A 19,808-nucleotide genomic window follows, 5' to 3' on the forward strand; every position below is an offset into this window, starting at 1 on the left:
TCAAGGGACCTTCGAAAAGAGGTCTCTGTTACCAGGTGGTCTCCTTACTCACGGTCATTTGACTGGAAATAGATTCCCTTGGTCATGGTTCCAGTGGTCTTCTAGGACAGGTGGTCGCCTTATCCGAGTGGTCGCATTGACAGGTTTTACTGCATTACACTCCTAGTTCACTGGACATTCCAGGAATCCAAGGTCCAAGATACTACACGATGCTACTCAGCGACATGACAACTTACAATGTAGTACTTGAGTTTAACTTGATGGCCCACCACCGAACCCTCCACAATAGGACTTCACGGATGACCACAATGACACTGACTGTTATTGTAATATGTGTACCACCGAAAAACAATGTGTTTCTCTCTCGCCACCGCTACACGACCCTTGACACATACCTGTAAGACCGAAGTGAACTGTACGATCATTCTAAAAGAGTGTTTCCACGTCTCCTTTGAGTTCATCGTAAATGACCAACCCTGCCACAAACCCCATCACATGAGGTTGATGCAAAGCTCGCTGTTTATCAGGGAGAGTTGCATGGATACTGAGCCGATAAGAAATGTAAAATAGAAGAAAACAAATGGTAACAGTCGTGGATAGTTGCTTCATAACTCGTTCCCATGGGTTATATATTCTATTTTTTACATCTCTGAAAAAGCCCTGCCATTCACTGTTACCATGGAAATGGCACTAGTAATGCCGTAGAGACGATCGAGGCCACTGCACCCTGTTGCCTTGACAACTGCTCCGATTCAGCCAGCAACACGTACATGATTGTATAATTATTATTATGTAGATGTATGGTATAGCACATCACCCAGCAACCAGTCCACCATGTCAAGTGCCCGTGCATGCACTGCAGCCATACATAATAATTATGTAACACAATAGCGAGCGTACCCGAATCCCAGATTGCCTAGGCTAGAGTGCTCAACACCACAAGGATGGAGCATTACCACACAGGCAGAAGAGAACAGAGACAGCCGGCTAGGTCATTGTTGTAACGCTGCGTTTCATACCTGTATTATGCAATTACTAGTGCTGATAAACCCGTAACTGAGATGCCCTATATAATTTCTGGTACACAGAGACGGGGTCTAACACAGGAGACGAGACCAATGATGTTCACTCCATGACGATATGTCAATGCGAAACACAACAACATTTTAAACAATAACAACAATGACACCGTAACTTTCGCTGAATCCTTTTTTGTACATTTTTGGCCACAGCCTTGTGAAAACACGGAACTGAAACAACCGTTGAACGTTAGACATGCCCCACTCAATCAAGAGTGTGTACATGAAGTTTCACGTACTCTTGACTCAACTAATACAGTCATGTACTTGTACTAAAACAGTCCCTCGGAATACTCATGAATACATCATGGTCACACATCGGCGTGCCATTTGGAGCTACATTCCTTCGTATGCGCAGACTCCACTGCGGCCCTCCACTATACCTTACACAGGTATCCTCGCCCCACTGTCCAAACTGCAAACAATCTCTGGGCTACGAGGGTAGCTGCGGGCGAGTGGTGTGCATAATAATGGTATGGTTATACAGTACCGCAGTTCACTGAGAACACCAGGAATCAACGCTTTCCACCTCTCGCTAGCAACGTCCATGATGGAGTCAAAAAAAGACAAAAAAAAACAGTCACTAAACGTTTGCGCGCCCCTTCCCTCAATAACAATGTTGTTGTTGAACTCTAATAAAAGCCGCAACACGAACACGCGATGGCGCCTCCCTTCATACATGTGAAAGTGCAACCTCCAAGACGAAGTGAACACGGTACTGGTCATACTGCTGCAAGAATGGCCAGATTTAAAAAAGAATGGATGTTGCCAACGTACTGATTAGGCTCATCGGAGCAGACTCATAACGGATCGATTTCGTGCCACGCACTCAGCATGGGGACACTGATCTCGTGAGGTGGCAGCAGGGTGTGCAGTTTTAGTGCTATCTACCAGAACTTCTACAGGGTTGCTTCCATGGGCGTGTCTTTCCTGGGGCAGCCGACATAGGAAGTGCAGATTTCACAAACTGATAGCCTGCAAGTCTGATCATTGTTGTTGAATTATAAGTCGCAGCACAAACAGGCGATGGCGCCTCCTTTTATACATTACCAAAATGACTTTCTGACATCGAACACACTTTTGGCGGTGTCCACGACAAGACAGCAGAACAATACAAGTACATACACAGGGTATTAGATAAAACTTGTTTTAGTGAACTGACTTAACACCCATAATTATGGTTCAGACGGTCTCAACTGACCGGGGCTCTACCAACCGTGGATGGTTGTGGTAAGGTCACTGTTTCCGAACACGGTGTCCTCCACCTTGTGTCATGCTATGCTGTCAAACCAACGACAAGTACATAGGTGTGGGCACGGAAACCGGGCTGCACTGGAACAATGTTTATCTCCAGTAGTGCTCCTGACTCGCCGGTACGGCCTCTTGCAACACACTCGCAGGAAGAAAAGCAAACGAAATCGCCGATTGCGGAACACACTGTACGCAGCACCCGCACACACACACACACACACATACACACACAGCACTCATACCGTGTCCTGTACCATGTCCAGCACCTCCATCATAGTGAACAGACAGTCACTCAGTGCATGACCACCCACAGGTGAGCGGTCTCAAAAATATGATCAACGGAAATGCATACTGGCTATGGTTAGGAAGGCCGTTCAACACACTGCCTGGCCTCAGCACACAATGTTTTCCAAACTGGCAAACCGCACGAAGTCAAGAGTTTGGCATCTTACCGTCGTCAAGATCAGGAAGAAGTACCGCCAGAGTGCCGCCAGCCAGAATGGCGACTCCAAGGAGGACCAATGTGGCTTTCATCTTCTCCGGTGCGATCCGCTAGAGCCACGCACTGTGTTGTTCAGCCACCAACACACCTAGCGACAGACCAATGGGCAGCAGCGCTGTCTTCACGCTGGTATTCCGCTCCACCTCTGCCGTGTTACTAACGCCACCAAGCTAGTGGTGACGATGCCGACCCACGCTCACGCATACGCTACTTTGCTCCGTGTCGGTCCGCAGCGCAATGGCTGCCGTTGACCTTGATCTTCAGCGCGCTCAAAGGCCAAAGAACGAAGTGAACGCTCCCTGCCACAGCCCTTCGCCTTTGGGGTAGTCTCTCAAGCATTGGGTGTATGCACGCATACAATGTAGACGTACATGTATACTAGCACACAGCACGAAGGCAAGCAACGACGCTAGGCTAGGCTATACATCCGGAGCGGGCGAGAAAATGATCAGGTTCGCTCGCCCTGGGACTATGCAACAGTGAGTTTGCACGGTAGCAATTCGCAACAATGCGCCACGCCGCTTGCTAATGGACACATGTCCTGGAGCTGAGAATTCGTGTCAGCACCACCAGTATCCGAGTACTTACTACCTACATTGTATACCTGTGTGTGTGTGTGTGTACGTCCAAGAGACCTCTTCAGAGCGAGTTTTCGCCCACTCCGGAATATCCAAGGCTAGGCTGCAGGAAGCATGATCGCCGACCCATGAACCATGCACAAAATATTAATTCGCTAAGAAGCGCTTGCAGCTCGAGTGCCCCGTATTGTCTGGAAAACCGAGATTTCCGGCTGGCGGGTGGCCCGAAACTCGGAACGGCCCTTGACAAGCTCGGCTCTGCCCTGCACTACTGCAATCAGACCGCAGGCGAACTCCTTGTAATCTAACTTCAGCCCTTTTGCTTGCGGTTTGCCACCAATTCGATCCGAATTTCACAGCAAAAGTGTCTGACTCGAAGTTCGTACGCACTAATCAGATCTCATGCTAACCCCTCGTAACTGAACTTCATCCCTCATGCTAACCCCTCGTAACTGAACTTCATCCCTCATGCCAACCCATCGTAACTGAACTTCATCCCTCATGCTAACCCCTCGTAACTGAACGTCATCCCTTTCGAGTGCTGTTGCTTACCAATTCGATCTGCCAATTCGATCTAAATTCTAAATTCGATCTAAATTTCGTCACAATCAGTGTCTAAGTCTTGCTCGAAGTTTATACAGTAGTCTTCGTATGGCTGAGTTCGTCATTTACACTTTGCACGAGTTTTCCCACGAGAAAGCTCCGTGCACCATGAACGCAGCTGGGAGGCACGTGATCAATAACAGTACTAAGCTTTACATGCCCACTATGGTTGTGACTGCTTTTTCCCAATCTCGTGCACTGCAAGTGTCTAGTGCCAGTTTCGAGAGGACTTGCCGTTGGAATGAGAACCCATGGGATGGAAAGCTAACCAACGCGTTGTGTGTATTTGTGCGCTGTGATTCTCTGGTCAGTCCAGCTGCACAGTCTGTAGCAGGGAGTGGTCAAATACCCTGTATTTTACGACTCGCTTGCCTATAGTATGTGTCCATATGTGAAAAGCGGCCCGCATGGCGCCTTTTTTGCCACGACTCGTCTACACGAATTGTTCAACCACACGAGAAACGAATACCAACGAATACTCATCGTGGTAGGGAGAGTCTTTCTGGACGATTCGAACAGAAACATACACAACGAACTTTACATCTGGCATCACCTTACTAATACTGTTCTATGCCCTTTCCCTCGTGAACTGCAGTGCTCTTCGACGACATGATACAGACCCCGGATGGGGTAAGACGTACGGAAAACTATTGACATGTCAAACAAGTCCCAAGTTTACGCGCAGCTTTTTGTCTGTCAACATTGCACAGCTGCTCACAAGCAGAGCCAGTGAAGGTCAGTCTGAGGCAAACGAGTCAAAGACAACGGTAATTGAGGAAGTCAGCGGTCAAGCAAATCATTTCCTTTCTCGCAGGACTTGACACACTACTGAAGATTAGGAACAAAGTGAGCGCTGATAACAAGCAGAAGTAACGTTACAAGACACACGTACCAGGTTGCAACGCTAACGCCGAGACCCCTGGTCGGTCGAGTTGCTCCCTGTACATCGGCACGTCGTCCCTACATCCCCTGTGTCTTGTCTTGTGTTTGTCTCCACATGTCTTTTTGTAGGGCTGTGTTCCCAATAAAATAAAAAAATAAAATAAACGCTTTTACTGTTGGAGAGAAGGTCACCACTACTGTCAAATAGTGTGATTCCTATTTTGCCGGCCGCCATTGTCTTCGCCGAACTTGGAGAGAAATAGAGGGAGGAGGAGATACACAGAGAGATACAGAGAGAGAGAGAGACACACACACACACACAAACACACTATGACAGAGACAGAGAGACAAGGACACTGCGAGGGAAATAGAACAGAGACCAAACACAATCTCTCTCTCTCTCTCTCCCTCTCCCTCTCCCTCTCCCTCTTCCTCTTCCTCTCCCTCTCCCTCTCCCTCTCCCTCTCCCTCTCCCTCTCCCTCTCCCTCTCCCTCTCCCTCTCCCTCTCCCTCTCCCTCTCCCTCTCCCTCTCCCTCTCCCTCTCCCTCTCCCTCTCCCTCTCCCTCTCCCTCTCCCTCTCCCTCTCCCTCTCCCTCTCCCTCTCTCTCTTTCCCTCTCTCTCTCTCTCCCTCTCTCTCTCCCCCCCCATCTCTCTCTCTCTCTCTCTCTCTCACTCACTCTCTCTCTCTCTCTCTCTCTCTTTCTCTCTCTCTCTCTTTCTCTCTCTCTCTCTCTCTCTCTCTCTCTCTTTCTCTCTCTCTCTCTCTCTCTCTCTCTCTCTCTCTCTCTCTCCCTCTCTCTCTCTGGCCTGAAATTTTGGTGACGAGAAGGATACTTTCATACAGAGAGACCTTTGAGTGTGTTGAGACCGAAGTTGACTTGCCCCAGGTAAACGCAAAGCAATGCAATACCTCGTGGTAGGCCGACTGGTAGAGTACTGTGGTGCAACATTCAAACCGGTGTTCAGCCACAACCGCATAGCAACAGCAAACCTGAATGCTAGTTATGAGAGGTGGGAACGCATGGTTCCGTTTCCTAGGTGACCCGGAATCTCTGAAAGATACAACGCTCTGGACATGCTCTGGTCCGACAGACTTTACCGCACGTACCGCAATAGGTAATTCAGACTACGACCAACTGTGACCACGATTCTACGACTCATACGTGTTTGATCAGCGATTGTGCATAATTATTTGAAACACAACTGCATCACCAGGGAAATTCAAGTTCAGACCTGATTTTGGCCGTAGTCTGAATCGCCTATTAGGAATCAGCTGTGCTAGACCGAAATCATCCTCATATTTCCACTGCTTTTACAATTGTCATGTCCTATCTCAACCTCCAATTCTCTCTATGATCGTTTTTAGAAGGTGGTTTCCTATTCGATGCGCATGTTCCTCTCTCCTTCGTATCGGCGCACATGAGTAGCGATGAATCCGAGACCCTTGGTGGGAGGATTTACTTCTGCCCTGTCCCCACTTCCATCCAATACTGTAAAACCGGAACGTCTAACGAGTCACAATGTCGTTTTAACGACCAATTATTTTTCGATTTGGGAAAAAACGTTATCGCTAGATGTCTGTGTAAAGATGCGCATGCAGATGGGTGGCCAGGTAGCCATCATTCAACTTTCTGCAGGGGATAATTCCAAACATCACTAAAACGTTAAACGTTTTGGTTGTTAGACTTTCCGGTTTTACAGTATGCCACTGCCCCGCTGTGCAGCACCTGATGGTTCTGTGGTACACTTTATAGAATAAAAAAAAAAAGAAGAAAAACCTTACCTTGACAACGTTGGCCTGTGAACCCAGGTCTGCATATGCACTGTCCGCTCGTCGCGTCACACTGGCTATCCGCCGAGGAGGCAAGCTCACAGTCGCACGGTTGGCAGCCGTCCGCAAGGCTAGCGTTCAGTCCGAAGAACCCTGACATGCACTGGTTGCAGCGGCGTCCCACCACGTTGGACTTACAGTCGCACTGACCAGTCACATTGCCACACTCCAAACTGCCTCCAACCGTTCCAGCTGCCTCGCAGGCACAATCTACACCAAAAAAAAGCAGAACATGAGCAAGATGTTTTGGAATCCAGCCGTCTAGAGTTACCACATTATTATCTCCAGTAAATGCCCACCGTTATCACGTGGTTGGAAATCTAGGGGTCAGCGCTGTGCTACTAGTGGAGATCTGTACTTTAAATGTTGCTCATTCTTGAAAACATCGGTCACGTGCTACACACACTGTAGGGGAAGGGGGGGGGGTGCCATACAATACAGGATCATATGGCACACTAGGACAGCAGTACACTTAAACTAGTAAAACCTGCAACTGAAGACCACCGTGTCTAGCGACCAGCCTGGTACTACAGACCACCTCGCCAGGCACGGACGGTCTCATTATGATTGTCTGGTGCAACCTCTTAACTAAGGACCACCTGCCACTAAAGACCGCTTTCTCTGGCCCCCGAAGGGTGTTCGACTGTCCGTTAGTCACAGGTTTTACTGTATAGACTAAGGGTGCCAATGAGTACACACACTGCAAGCAACTGGGTGAAACAAGTAGGCATTGGCGGATAATGCTCGAGAAGGTGGCAGATTCTGCTCGAAAAGCAGTGAAATTGGCAGAACCATACAAACCTTATGGCGGGCAATTCCTAGAATTCTGCTCCATTTTTTTAACCACAATTCTGCGGTGACTCTTGCCTTATACACGATGCTCTCCGTTAGACACGCTCCGTCCAGTGGACATGCGTCTTTCGCCCGACAGTTACAAGTCCTGGTGTCGTTGTCACCTCCGTTGGCTTGTTCCTTGGGTCGAAGAATCGTGTTAATGTGTTGTTTGATGATAGTGGCCATATTCTGCATGCAACTGTAGCTAACCTTTACCGAGTTCCGGTTGAAGATTTTGTTGAGGCTTGAGCCTTTGGGGAAGTGTTTGGCCACTAGCTGGAGGAAGCGATGTCGGACGTCGGTGGCGACGTTCTTGCTAAATGGTGGATTGAACCACATGATGTTCCGGTGGCGATTCGTTTTCTTCTTCTTTTTGTCTCGTCCGTTTTACGCTAGTCAAAATGCTGTACGTTCTCCGGGTAACCACTCTTCCTCAGCGCGTCACTGTAGATCGGAGTCGCATCTCTGAAGACGTCTTCATCATTGGAAATATCTGTGAGTCTTCTGCTGATCGATGCAGGTAGGTTCTGGATAATTGTAGGTGGATGATTTGACTGGCAATTGATGCACATCGGCTTGTCGTTCGGTTTCCGATGAGGGCAGTACTTTACCCTGGTCAGGTCCAATGTCACGTCCAGAAAGTCGACTCTCTTCAGGTTTGTCTGTATCGTTATCTTCAGTCCGAGGTTCTGGAATATTTTGGTCATCTCCTTTCTTATTCGGTCAGCTTCATGTCCTGATGCATTCCTGAACACAGCCAGGCCGTCGTCACGATACAACCCGACGTCTTTGATGAGACATAAGGACACTTCATGCGCTATCAGATGTAATTGTGTTGTTGATCATCATACGGGTCAGCACTCCTAACGGAAGATGTTGGAGTGTGGAGATGTGTACTTCTATGGGGGATAATGCTACATGCACATGTACATGTATGTCCTATCATGTCTGCGCTGGAATTCATCTCGTCTATTTTTCTTGACATTCGGAGTATAAACCGCATATCAGACTTTGAATATTGACAGCCAACCAGTACATCACCAATGCCAGTAAAGGTTGAGAAGCACCACTGCATGAAGGTCTAGCAAAAGATTGCTAGTTTGTCCTTAGCTCTGAACTTGCAACGTGTAGAAGATTCATACAGAGCTGGCAACTGAAATCCCACCCCTTAGTGATGCGTCCACATTCTAGCGGTCTCTGTTTCGTAGTTTACCAGCCCGTGTTAGGTGTTTGCGCTGTGAGGGGTCGGATTTCAGTTGCCAGCACTGTACGATGCATTGCAGTACATACATGTCCATGAAACAGTAGTCGAATGACGTCATACTCCATGTACATGTACATGTACGTTCATGGCATGCGTGGAGGGCTGTAGCGCTGGTCGATTCACATCCACCACTCGGAGCCTAGTCCGGAGGGGCGATTTACTACCGGGAGTTTTTTTGTGCGGCTAGCACACCGGAAATAATGGTAACTCCTAACTGTCACGATGTGCGAGATAAAAGCCTGCTAACCTAGCAATCATTGACAGCGCCTTTTCAAGCTACATGTACATGTACCAATTATGGAGTCTGGCCTAGAACACATGCAAGTACATGGCGACAGCCCTTTCTGAAATTCACTGTACAATTAAACTTGTCAAGGCGATCACTTGAACAAGTCGACCACCTATACTCTAAGACCAATGAAACCAGGACCAAGTGAAACCTGTCTAAGACGAACGCTCAAGGGACCTTGAAAACGTGGTCTCTGCTACCAGGTGGTCTCCTTATCCAGGGTCATTTGACTGGAAATAGCATCCCTTTGTTCTGGTTTCAGTGGCCTTCCAAGTTTCAGCACAGGTGGTCGCCTTATCGGTGTGGTCGCTTTGACAGGTTTTTACAGTACCTGTGTTGCAGCGATGGCAATGAGCAACGGTTGCTTACCAGTGCAGCCCAGGACATTGTTCACATCCAAATTGAACGACGTGCTGGTACACGTTCCACAGTCGCGTCCCATGGTGTTGACCTTGCAGTTGCACTGGCCGTTCGGGAACGAACCGTTCGCCATCTTGGCACAGTCGCCATTGTCCGTCACGCCTCCGGCGTTGCAGTCACACGCTGCACGACCAGAGGACATGGGAGGAGGAGAGAAGGGAATGAGAACTTGAGGCAAGTGTGCATGGTAAAACCTGAATTGACCGGAGATCCGTGACGTGCAGGCATAGCATCGCATAGTACAGATTCAGCAGGGAAGCTCCAAGTGCCTATCCTGTACGAACAGCGGCAACTAGCCCTTTGCGGATAATGCCGGCAGAAAAATTGGCAGAATTCGGTACTTTTTCTGGTAAGTTTCAGGCATGTTTGGTATGTGGATCAAGAAATGGAGCAGAGTTCGAGGAATTGCCCGCCATAAGGTTTGTATGGTTCTGCCAATTTCACTGCTTTTCGAGCAGAACCTGCCACCTTTTCGAGCATTATCCGCCAATGCCTAGCGGCAACAGAGGCGTGACTTTGCCTTTACCTGCCGGTAGGCCATTAGTAATAAGGAAACGGGTTCTTGTCAAGCTTTTGTGTTCAATCTAACATTTAGAGTGTTCTATTTATTTCCGAATTTGGGTTGTCTTTCTCCTTCGGTTCTTCCTTTATGGTTTCACGTTATTCGCATTGTGAATCAACTCCTTCTCAAGCAGCAGCAGCAACAACAAGCGTGAAGCCAAAGACGTAGACCATGCAGTGTAGATCATGCAGTGTAGACCATGCAGTGTAGACCATGCAGTGTAGATCATGGCGATGCTTGGAGAGAAAAATCGACATGCACATGCTTTGCTCTTCTGCACGGCATGCACCATAACAAAAATACTCGCCAACAAAGCAAAATGTCTTCCACCTCACTGTTTTCATCACTGCTCCACTTCAGCAGTGAGTTCTTATCCATATGCAGTAAAACCTGTAACTAAAGACCACCGTGACTAGCGACCAGCCTGGTACTACAGTAACACCTGTAACTAAAGACCACCGTGACTGGCGACCAGCCTGGTACTACAGTAAAACCTGTAACTAAAGACCACCGTGACTAGCGACCAGCCTTGTACTACAGACCACTTCGTCAGGCGCGGATTGTCTCAGATTCATTTTAATTATGGTTGTGCCGTGCAAACCTCTAACTGAGGACCACCTGCCATTAAAGATCGCTTTCTCTGGCCCCAAGGGGTGGTCGTTAGTTACAGGTTTAACTGTCTATGTGTACAGAATATGAATTCCAGTCATTCTCCGGGACTGCACACAGAATACTCATTGCCAGCTAACTCCTGTGTATGTCTGGAAGAATACTGCTCCGAACACCATCCGCCGTGGCTCAACCCAGTAATAATTTCGAGAAGTATGCCTTTCTTTTATAACAAACTGGGCGTTGGAAACTGGATGGGCTATTCGACGCAGTCTCCACAGCAACATGCTAATTCAAAAGATAAAACCCGAGAAAGTACCAAGGAATCTCTTTCCCTATGACTGGTTTGTGGGGAGCCGTTCAACAAGGGCACAAGTCTCGCTACCTGCAGCTCGCACTGTCCAGTTTACAAAATCCCCTTTGTTTCATTCCTATTCTGACTGGCTCAAGCTATCAAGCCTCGCCCACCACTGCCACAGCATGTCTCAGTTTCGCCAAGTTGTTTGTACTGAGTTGCGTTTTCGAGCTTTGTTTTCCTCCCTGTTCCTTTCTTTCCACTGTTTTCTTGTTTTCATTTGTACTTTTACCATGGCTGGTTATCGCCCTCATCTCTGGGGTTGCTCCCCACATTAGCCATGCGTGCACATGCTACGAGATTGAGTTTAATAATAATAATAATAATAATAATAATAATGATGCACAGGTTAAAGAGGGCAAGCAAAGAAAGCAATGCTGACAATTCCAGTCCACTGATAATAATATCTGCATGCAAGGATTTAACGAACGCTCCCTAGACGGCTATGCCGTGGGAGCTCTGGCACGAGCGTACAGCTTTCACTTACGTATACACACGTCCAGCTGGGTCTGGGGCACCCCAGTCTGCGGGTAGAAGAGCTCAGCGCACGTTTCGCACTGCGGGCCAGCTGTGTTATCGCGGCAATTCTGACAGACACCACCCGTGGTGTTTCCTGTTGCCAAGAACCTCTGTATGCTGAACACACATTCCTCCACGTCAGCGTGGTCGTTGCAGGTGCATACTAAGCATCAGCCGCCGGCAGACAGAGCACATCAAAAAAGAAAGAATACGCACGTTAAAAATGCTATAGGATTGAGTCTACACACAGCTGTGGGAATACATGTACTGACTGGGATTCAGTCAACAAAACCAGCCTATTGGGCAGATCTGACTGTTAGCCATGCAGTGTAAAATGAAAAACAACAACAACAACAAACAACAACAACAACAACAACAACAACAACAACAACAACAACAACAACAACAACAACAACAACAACAACAACAACAACACACACACAGCCGCGAATCTTACGGCATGCAGCTGCTAAATACGCAGCACTCACGACCGCCAAGTACTAGTACAGTGAGACCTGTCTAAGACGACCACCGCTCAAGGGACCTTCAAACCGTGCTCTCTGTTACCAGGTGGTCTCCATATCCAGGGTCATTTGACCGGAAATAACATCCCTTGGTGCTGGTTGTAGTGATCTTCTGCGACAGGTGGTCGCCTTTTCCGAGTGGTCGCCTTGACAGGTTTTCTGTACTAGTAACGTGTCCCAGGGAAACGAAAGTTACGTCCAATTCAAGGTAAATAATTTGAGTGCACAATTCTTCACATCCATTGAGTTCAGTCCATAAAGGGTTAAATTCTAAACTCTACTTTTATTTTTTTATTTCACCTTCCCGTGGCCAGATAATATAGGCCAATATGGAGGGAGGGGGGCGGTAGTCAGGCATGGCAGTAAACAAAAACAAAGCAAAAGAAAAAAATAATAATAAATATTACACATTACTGGAGACAAAGAGAAAGAAATGTAGATGAAGAATTAGCAGTTAGTACAACACGAGCTTCATGTTGGCCTTGAAATCATTTAGCGTACAAGACGATTTTACTGATAGAGGCAGGGCCAGCCAGAGAGAATAGGCAGCAAAAAACGAAGATCTGGTTTAAATAAGGTACTCATGCCGTCATGGCTAAAACGCCACAATGTACTGCATGGTGATCCTGAACACTGCTTGTACCAATGCTAAAAATTATCAGTATGTATAGACATGACTATAGTACCTGTCGAGGGCTAATTACAATGCTGGTAATATTTACACTTTCCGTTTCAATATACAGCAGCACCTCTAACTTAAGTTGTAGTGTCCTGCATCATTGAGTAGAAAGGTGAGTCTCGCGATCAAGTGCTGGTTCAACGGTTGTGTTTCTAAACACAATCGTTAAATCGGTAGCAAAAAAAATTAAAAAATTAAAAGATAAAAATAGTTTTAAAATACAGTACTTGCTGGCGATTCACTCATACTAAGTACCTGCAAGATAGCTTGTTGCAGGCTGTAGTTCAGGCTAGCAGCAAGTAGCAGCGCGGCATACTTTTGGCCCACTGTAGACGTGTAGTCAGTCTTGCAGATGTATCGCTATTCATCGTCTGTGGCCCATATACATGTACATGTACCGGAAGGTTTAACGACCAAAAGGTTTAACGTTTTTGTAATTCTGGCATGATAAAGGGCAGAGCGTTTAACGATGGCTACCTGGCCAACCATCTCTGTATGTGCATCTTTACACAGACATGTCAAACCGGGTTCGCGATAACGTTTCTTCAGATAACGAAAAATAGTGTTCCATTTTGTTACATTAGACCTCGTGACTCGTTAGACTTTTCGGTTTTACAGCATTTCGCGCGTAAACTGCTAAGCTGTAACTGAGTGATCTAGGCTCAGCAAAATGTGTCAGTTTTTCTATGAAACGCGAAGCATTGGTAAGTTTTAGAGAGTTTTCCGGAACTGCATGATGTATTACAGGCCTCCGTGACGACGAAGATGCTTTTGACTCAAAGGTTTCTTGGCAGTGGATGTACAGTACCAAAACCTGCAGTCTTAGGCCGGGTCGGGAAGACACTCTTCCTGGCAGTGCGCTAGTAACTGACAAAACACCAATGTAGGCCACTTTCCCGGAAGAGATTGATTTCTCTCGCAAAATTATTCAACAAGCGCTTGGTCCTACCAGACTTACGGCTTCCTCGACCAAACTATGATGACAAACTGTACACCATGTTCGGTTTGCCAGGAACGCGCGCACTGCACCATACAGTTCTGTCCGCACATTACATGGAAGTACTTCGCTCCTGCTCTTGTAGCCGTTGAGCACTCTTGTGTGGGGTAGCGCCTTTGCTGTTTGGGTTATGCAAAGCTCATTGACTTGTCAGTTTGAGCACTCTGGCAAGATACATTCGGGCCTGGATTATTAAAGGGACATTCTAGATGGCCATGTCGCTTGCGCAGTGATCTTGCACAAAGAATGCTGGTCTCAAGAAAATCGATTTTAAAAGAACATTACTTTCAACACATTCTCTTTGTTCGAAGTAGTGGTTGCGACTTCAGCGATGATTTGCAAGAAAGGGTTTGCTCCCCACACCGGAGCTCGCGCTATTCCGCCGACTTTACGTGACACTTGACTGACTCACGACTGCCATCCAGAGCACACGAGAAGTCCATCGAACCTTCGACTCGGCAAACCTGCAAGAAAGCACCACTCCCTGCTCAATACACAGTGTTTCGGGAAATTCACCCCTCATCAGTTGAGCTTGAGTAGGCTGAGGAAGATTGTGCCTGAAGAGCACCACTTATATAGTGCTCTCCAGGCACAAACATCACCAGGGATACAAACTTACAGAGACGCTCCGTTTCCAGCGCGACAAACACCTCGTGAACACCAGATAGCAGCGTGAGTCAGTGTCGCTCCTGGACGGTGAGACAGACGTCGAGGACCCTCGGTCATTCGCATCGCTGTCACCTCCAAACCAACTAGTCGCAAGCCCGCGCTGGGCACAACAGCGATGCGAATGACCGAGGGTCCTCGACGTCTGTCTCACCGTCCAGGAGCGACACTGACTCACGCTGCTATCTGGTGTTCACGAGGTGTTTGTCGCGCTGGAAACGGAGCGTCTCTGTAAGTTTGTATCCCTGGTGATGTTTGTGCCTGGAGAGCACTATATAAGTGGTGCTCTTCAGGCACAATCTTCCTCAGCCTACTCAAGCTCAACTGATGAGGGGTGAATTCCCCGAAACACTGTGTATTGAGCAGGGAGTGGTGCTTTCTTGCAGGTTTGCCGAGTCGAAGGTTCGATGGACTTCTCGTGTGCTCTGGATGGCAGTCGTGAGTCAGTCAAGTGTCACGTAAAGTCGGCGGAATAGCGCGAGCTCCGGTGTGGGGAGCAAACCCTTTCTCTTTGTTCGTTGCGTAAATGTCCGCTTCGCTGATACTATCTATTGCTGTATTTACATGTATCTCCTCGTCGCCTATTCATCTAGAGAACAACGCAATCATGTTATTCTGCGCTCAGAGCGAAAATTAACACCATGAGAAAAGGCACTATGCATGGACTACTGCCAGGAAACAATAATAAAACACAGTGTACAGTGTTTTTTATTTTATTTTATTTTTTACAAAGACCACTTAAATGCCAAACATGTGTACATTAGGCATATGCGGATAATGCCGGCAGAAAAATTGGCAGAATTCGGTACTTTTTCTGGTAAGTTTCATGCATGTTTGGTATGTGGATAAAGAAATGAAGCAGAATTCGAGGAATTGCCCGCAATAAAGTTTGTATGGTTCTGCCTATTTCACTGCTTTTCGAGCAGAATCCGCACACCCTAGTGTACATGTACATGTATATGCAGCATTTCATACTGGTAAGCATGACGTCATAATATCAAAGAGATAATATCTCTTATATTATAAGAGATATTATCTCTTTGCAACTTTGGCTTGGGTGCACACGGAAAACACGTTCCAGTCACTCATACTCGGCCATTCCCGCTGTTCATCCGGCCCTTGCCGCTATCGCGACCAAGGCTGAATTCCGCGGTACTGCCCTCGTTACTCGTACTCGTGCAGGAACCTGTAGTGTACTTACCTTCACACTCGAAGGGGTCGAGGAGACGCGATGGCCGCCACGGGACGTCCACGAAACCAGGCCTGCACTCGCCACAGTCCAAGCCTGCTGTGTTATGCTCGCACTGGCAACCGAACCCGATGGCATCGTTGGACACGTTACCCGCCTCGCAGATGCCGCTCGAATGTCCGAAGCACTCGCACTGACCCAGCATAACAAGCTGGTAAGACGAGTAGAAGTTAAATGAACTATTGGCAGTGGCTGACAGGTTGGCCGGCAGCGTCACTCCATCCAGGGTGACTCGGAAATTGGTAACGGTCAGCCAATTGCGCAAATTGTCGTCCGTTTCGATGCTCACTTCCGTTTGCACACTAGCGGGGAGTTGTGTTGACGGGATGCGGCGCTCCCGCAGATTGTAAAATACGCCATCGGCAACGCCAGGGTTCGTGATCGCGATACACACCACCACGTTGGGGTTTTCCGGTGTTGGTTGGATGGACAGAGGGTCAGACGAGGGTCGGATGCCGAACCTAGCCTCACAGTCGACTGCGAAGTAAATGTACGGTGAGAACGTTGCACCGAAGTCTGCGGATCGCTCGACGATCAGAGCTTGTGGCATGGTGAAGAAGAACTCCATGTTGAACGAGGACAAGACGAATGGGCGCAGCAGTGTGGCTTCGAACACCACCGCTGTGGTCGTGTCCGGGAAAACAGCTGATTGCCAGCGCGTTCGCTCCACTAACGGTCTAGTCTCGACGTCGGAGATGGCAGGATTGAAGGGGAACTCGCCCGGTGAGCAAGTATCACAAAACACCGGTGATCCGAGAGGTGCTTCGAATGGCTGAGACCTACCACAATATTGCTCCATGCTACACGTACTGTTGCTGACAAACGAAGCCGGTGCAAGAATCTCTTGGATAACATTCAGCGAGCTAGGTAAGCACTTTATCGGCACGGAAGCTTCATCTCGACATGGCCCATTAGGAAACGTGGGAAACTGTCCCAGTGCTCCAGAACTGACCAACAGAAGCACGACCGCCGTCAGTGGGCCACAGGGATTTTTCCAGCTCATATTTTTCTCTGTCCCTACTTCGAAACTAGTTCTGGGCGTAAAACGTTATGGCTGGTCGAAACTGGTGAGCAGAAAGACTGTGAGGGGATGGCTGGCCGGACGGATGTCCACCAACTTTCCGGTCTCCTCCGCTCACTCAGTCTCTCTCTCTCTCTCTCCTCGCTCCCTCACCACACCCACTCCCCTCAGCCAAAACTACTGACTAAGGATCTAAGGATTAAGTGTGAGAGAAAGGGAGACGACCGAACTCCCTTGCTACACTCGCTCCTCTCAGCTAAATGACTAAGGATGAAGTGAGAGAGAAAGAGAGACGACCGAAGCAGATGGATCAACGCTAGCACATTCCGTAGTTGTAGAGACGCGTGGTCCATTCTCTGCGCAGAGACGGTGTACTTCTCCCCGCGGCTCTGACGCTCCCTGACGCGGCTCTGACGCTCTGCGCAGAGACAGTGTACTTCTCTCCGCGGCTCTGACGATCCCGTAGTCTAGTGTTCTGGACCTAGCGCAGGAGTCAGCATGTCGCGAACGAGGCATTGGACTAGTTCCTTATATGCAAGGTGTTTGGCACTCGACGAAGTTCGAGAGGATCTAATTTCTGCTGCAAGTGGTCATCTTTCTCTCAGTGCTGACTTTGTTATAATTATAAAAAAAGTAAAGTTTACACGTTCGCGTTACCACCAGCTATACAATTGTGTAGAATAGCACAACCTGGTTAGAAGGTTTCGCTTGTGTCAGGCCACCACCGTGCCTGGTATGCCAAGGTGGTACATGCAGCGCCTAGCGGCGAGGGTGACTTTGTTATGTAGGGCTGAACAACTCCATTCTTCCGACACAGGCACGGGAGCTGCGACTTAAATTTTGCTCTCTTTGTGAACCATGATATTATGCAAATGGACGAGTGTCACTTTTAAAGTTATAAACTCTTGTGCTGGATTGGGTTTGCTTCGTAGACTCTGCTTCGCCTTTCGTGAGGTGATCAACGTCATGGCCCAGTGTCTTGCACTCTCGGAATCTGCGCCCTGTCAGCTTTGCCGTCGTTATTTGCCTTCTCTTAACCTCACTGAGATCCGGCAGCTTGTGAAGAAGCTCGATTATCCGGTTAATGAGGTGAACTGGTCGACCAAGCGCTGCTCAATACAGCGAAACAAACCCGGGTTTATTTACGACTGGCCACGCGTCAAGAATGTAAGCAGCACCACCACTACACTCGGCCCTTGAAAATTCTGCGTCCACGCGTGATGATGGTAGTTCAAACACAGTGATGTTGTAACGACATGCAATTGAACGCCCTGCAAACATTACATCTGCCGTTTCGCTTTACACGAACGCACTTAACCCTTTCTGATGACCCTCAGATATTTTGTTTCTTGTTCGACCCTCTTGGAAGTGGTACATTGTACCATTGCGTTTTTTCACACATACAATTGTTTTCATTTTTTGGTGTTGTGTTCTAATCATTCGCCATGCCACTGTCAATTGTAGTGCTATCTTTCACGACTGCTGTCATTTACACTTTTGCTTTGTGGGTACATTGTTCTATTGAGGTAACGAACTAAATGTTCAAAATAGGTACATGTATTTGGATTTCAAATCTCAAGCTTTGCAGTATATATTATTATCAGCTGCGTAGGTTTTCTATAGCTCACTGGCATGATAACTGTTCGTTAGAACCAACCGTTCGTCTTCTTTTTTGCCTATCTCGACTTTTCACAATATCCTTTTAAAACTTGTATTCACAGTGTGTCCATTGCTATTAGGCATTGCGCCTGTTTTTGATTTCCACTATAAATAAAGTACACAACAACGTATACATGCACAAAACAAATTCGACGGGTTCGCGTACCGGGCAGGTCAAGAACAAGGAGTCGTACAACTCCCTGGTCAAGAGCCACCTTTCCGCTTCCGTGGGACGCCACCACCCCATGATCAGGCGTCAGATGCGGCTCCTAAACGGTGGGTGAGGATAGATCAGTTCCACCAACCAGAGGCCAAAGGCCTCGATCCCATTTACCACATCCATGTTTTACTCATGCCAGGCCACGAGTTCCCAATTAACTGTGGATCGCAGGACGGTTGGAAAATCCCTTCCGATTCCAAGCAGGACTTGAACCTGGTACCTCTCGTTTCTCAATCATGGTCTTAGACCAACCCACTGTGCCTGCCTACATACATGTACATGTACAACAACAACTAAACTAAATAAAAACAAAACACTAACGCACTACTGGCTACGTAATTTGTCCCCTGAACGATGATGGCCTGGTTCACATGGAGAGTGTGTTGGACTCACATCACAGTCAGTTTGTACAGTGAAGGCCGGAGAAACCCAACCTCACGAGTAAATTAGGTCCGCTTTCGAATGCACAGACACCGGTCTTTGCGATTAATGCCGCTGTGTTGGACCATCTCGTTCCCGGGGGACTCTTCGGCGGGCGTCCCCTCCGTGGTCGCATGCGTGTTCAGGAATTAGCGGCATTAATCCCAAAGAACGTCACCTTCCAACCAACTATCCATGCGAGTAACGCCGGTAAATCATCATCGGAAGTGTCCACTGATCTCAAGCTTGGCAGACCGCTAAAGAAGCAACCTGATAATTATAACACTCACTAACTCACTGGCAAAGACAACAACTGAAACGAGAAGGGTGACGAGATCAGCAATGGCGGCGGTGGAGACACCCAGAGCAACGGCCGGGTCAACAGCTAAGCCTGAGTAGACTGCGCATTTGATGTTGGACTTGTCCATTGTGCATTCTCGGATTGTTCTAATTTTAGTCAATCAGGTCATGCTGCATGATCAATCTGAGATGGCGCAATGGCTTACTGTACTAAAACGTTGCAGTTTCAGTGCTAGCGGTTCAGAATTTTTTTGCCAGTGACAAAGCAGGATGTGAAAGGGACACCATAACTTTTAGACACACACACACACACAAACACACACACATACACACGCACGCATACTCACACGCACACACATACACACACATTTTGTTTTTCTATTTCTGACTCCATGAAATTGTCTTCATATAATTTTTCCTTTTCTTCTTTTGGTCCTTTCTGTCTTATATTATTATTATCATTTCTTGTTTTCCCTTGCATATCATCCCTTCA

The 19,808-nt window shown here is 47.8% G+C and overlaps 1 protein-coding gene across 2 annotated transcripts in view; it reads right to left on the reverse strand.

Moving 5' to 3' along the window:
* The window catches only part of LOC135821162 (pneumococcal serine-rich repeat protein-like), a 118,761-nt gene that overhangs the window by 81,397 nt on the left and 17,556 nt on the right, over positions 1 to 19,808 (reverse strand). For both annotated transcript variants that reach the window (XM_065334231.1, XM_065334232.1), the window contains exons 3-5: positions 11,549 to 11,743; positions 9,485 to 9,658; positions 6,681 to 6,938 (exon numbers count right to left, since the gene is read on the reverse strand). In XM_065334231.1, coding sequence (XP_065190303.1) covers positions 6,681 to 6,938; positions 9,485 to 9,658; positions 11,549 to 11,743 — 627 coding nt within the window. The remainder of the gene's footprint in view (positions 1 to 6,680; positions 6,939 to 9,484; positions 9,659 to 11,548; positions 11,744 to 19,808) is intronic.

This window comes from Sycon ciliatum, chromosome 7 (genome assembly GCF_964019385.1).
Source record: "Sycon ciliatum chromosome 7, ocSycCili1.1, whole genome shotgun sequence".
In the NCBI taxonomy this organism is placed as follows: Eukaryota; Metazoa; Porifera; class Calcarea; order Leucosolenida; family Sycettidae; genus Sycon; species Sycon ciliatum.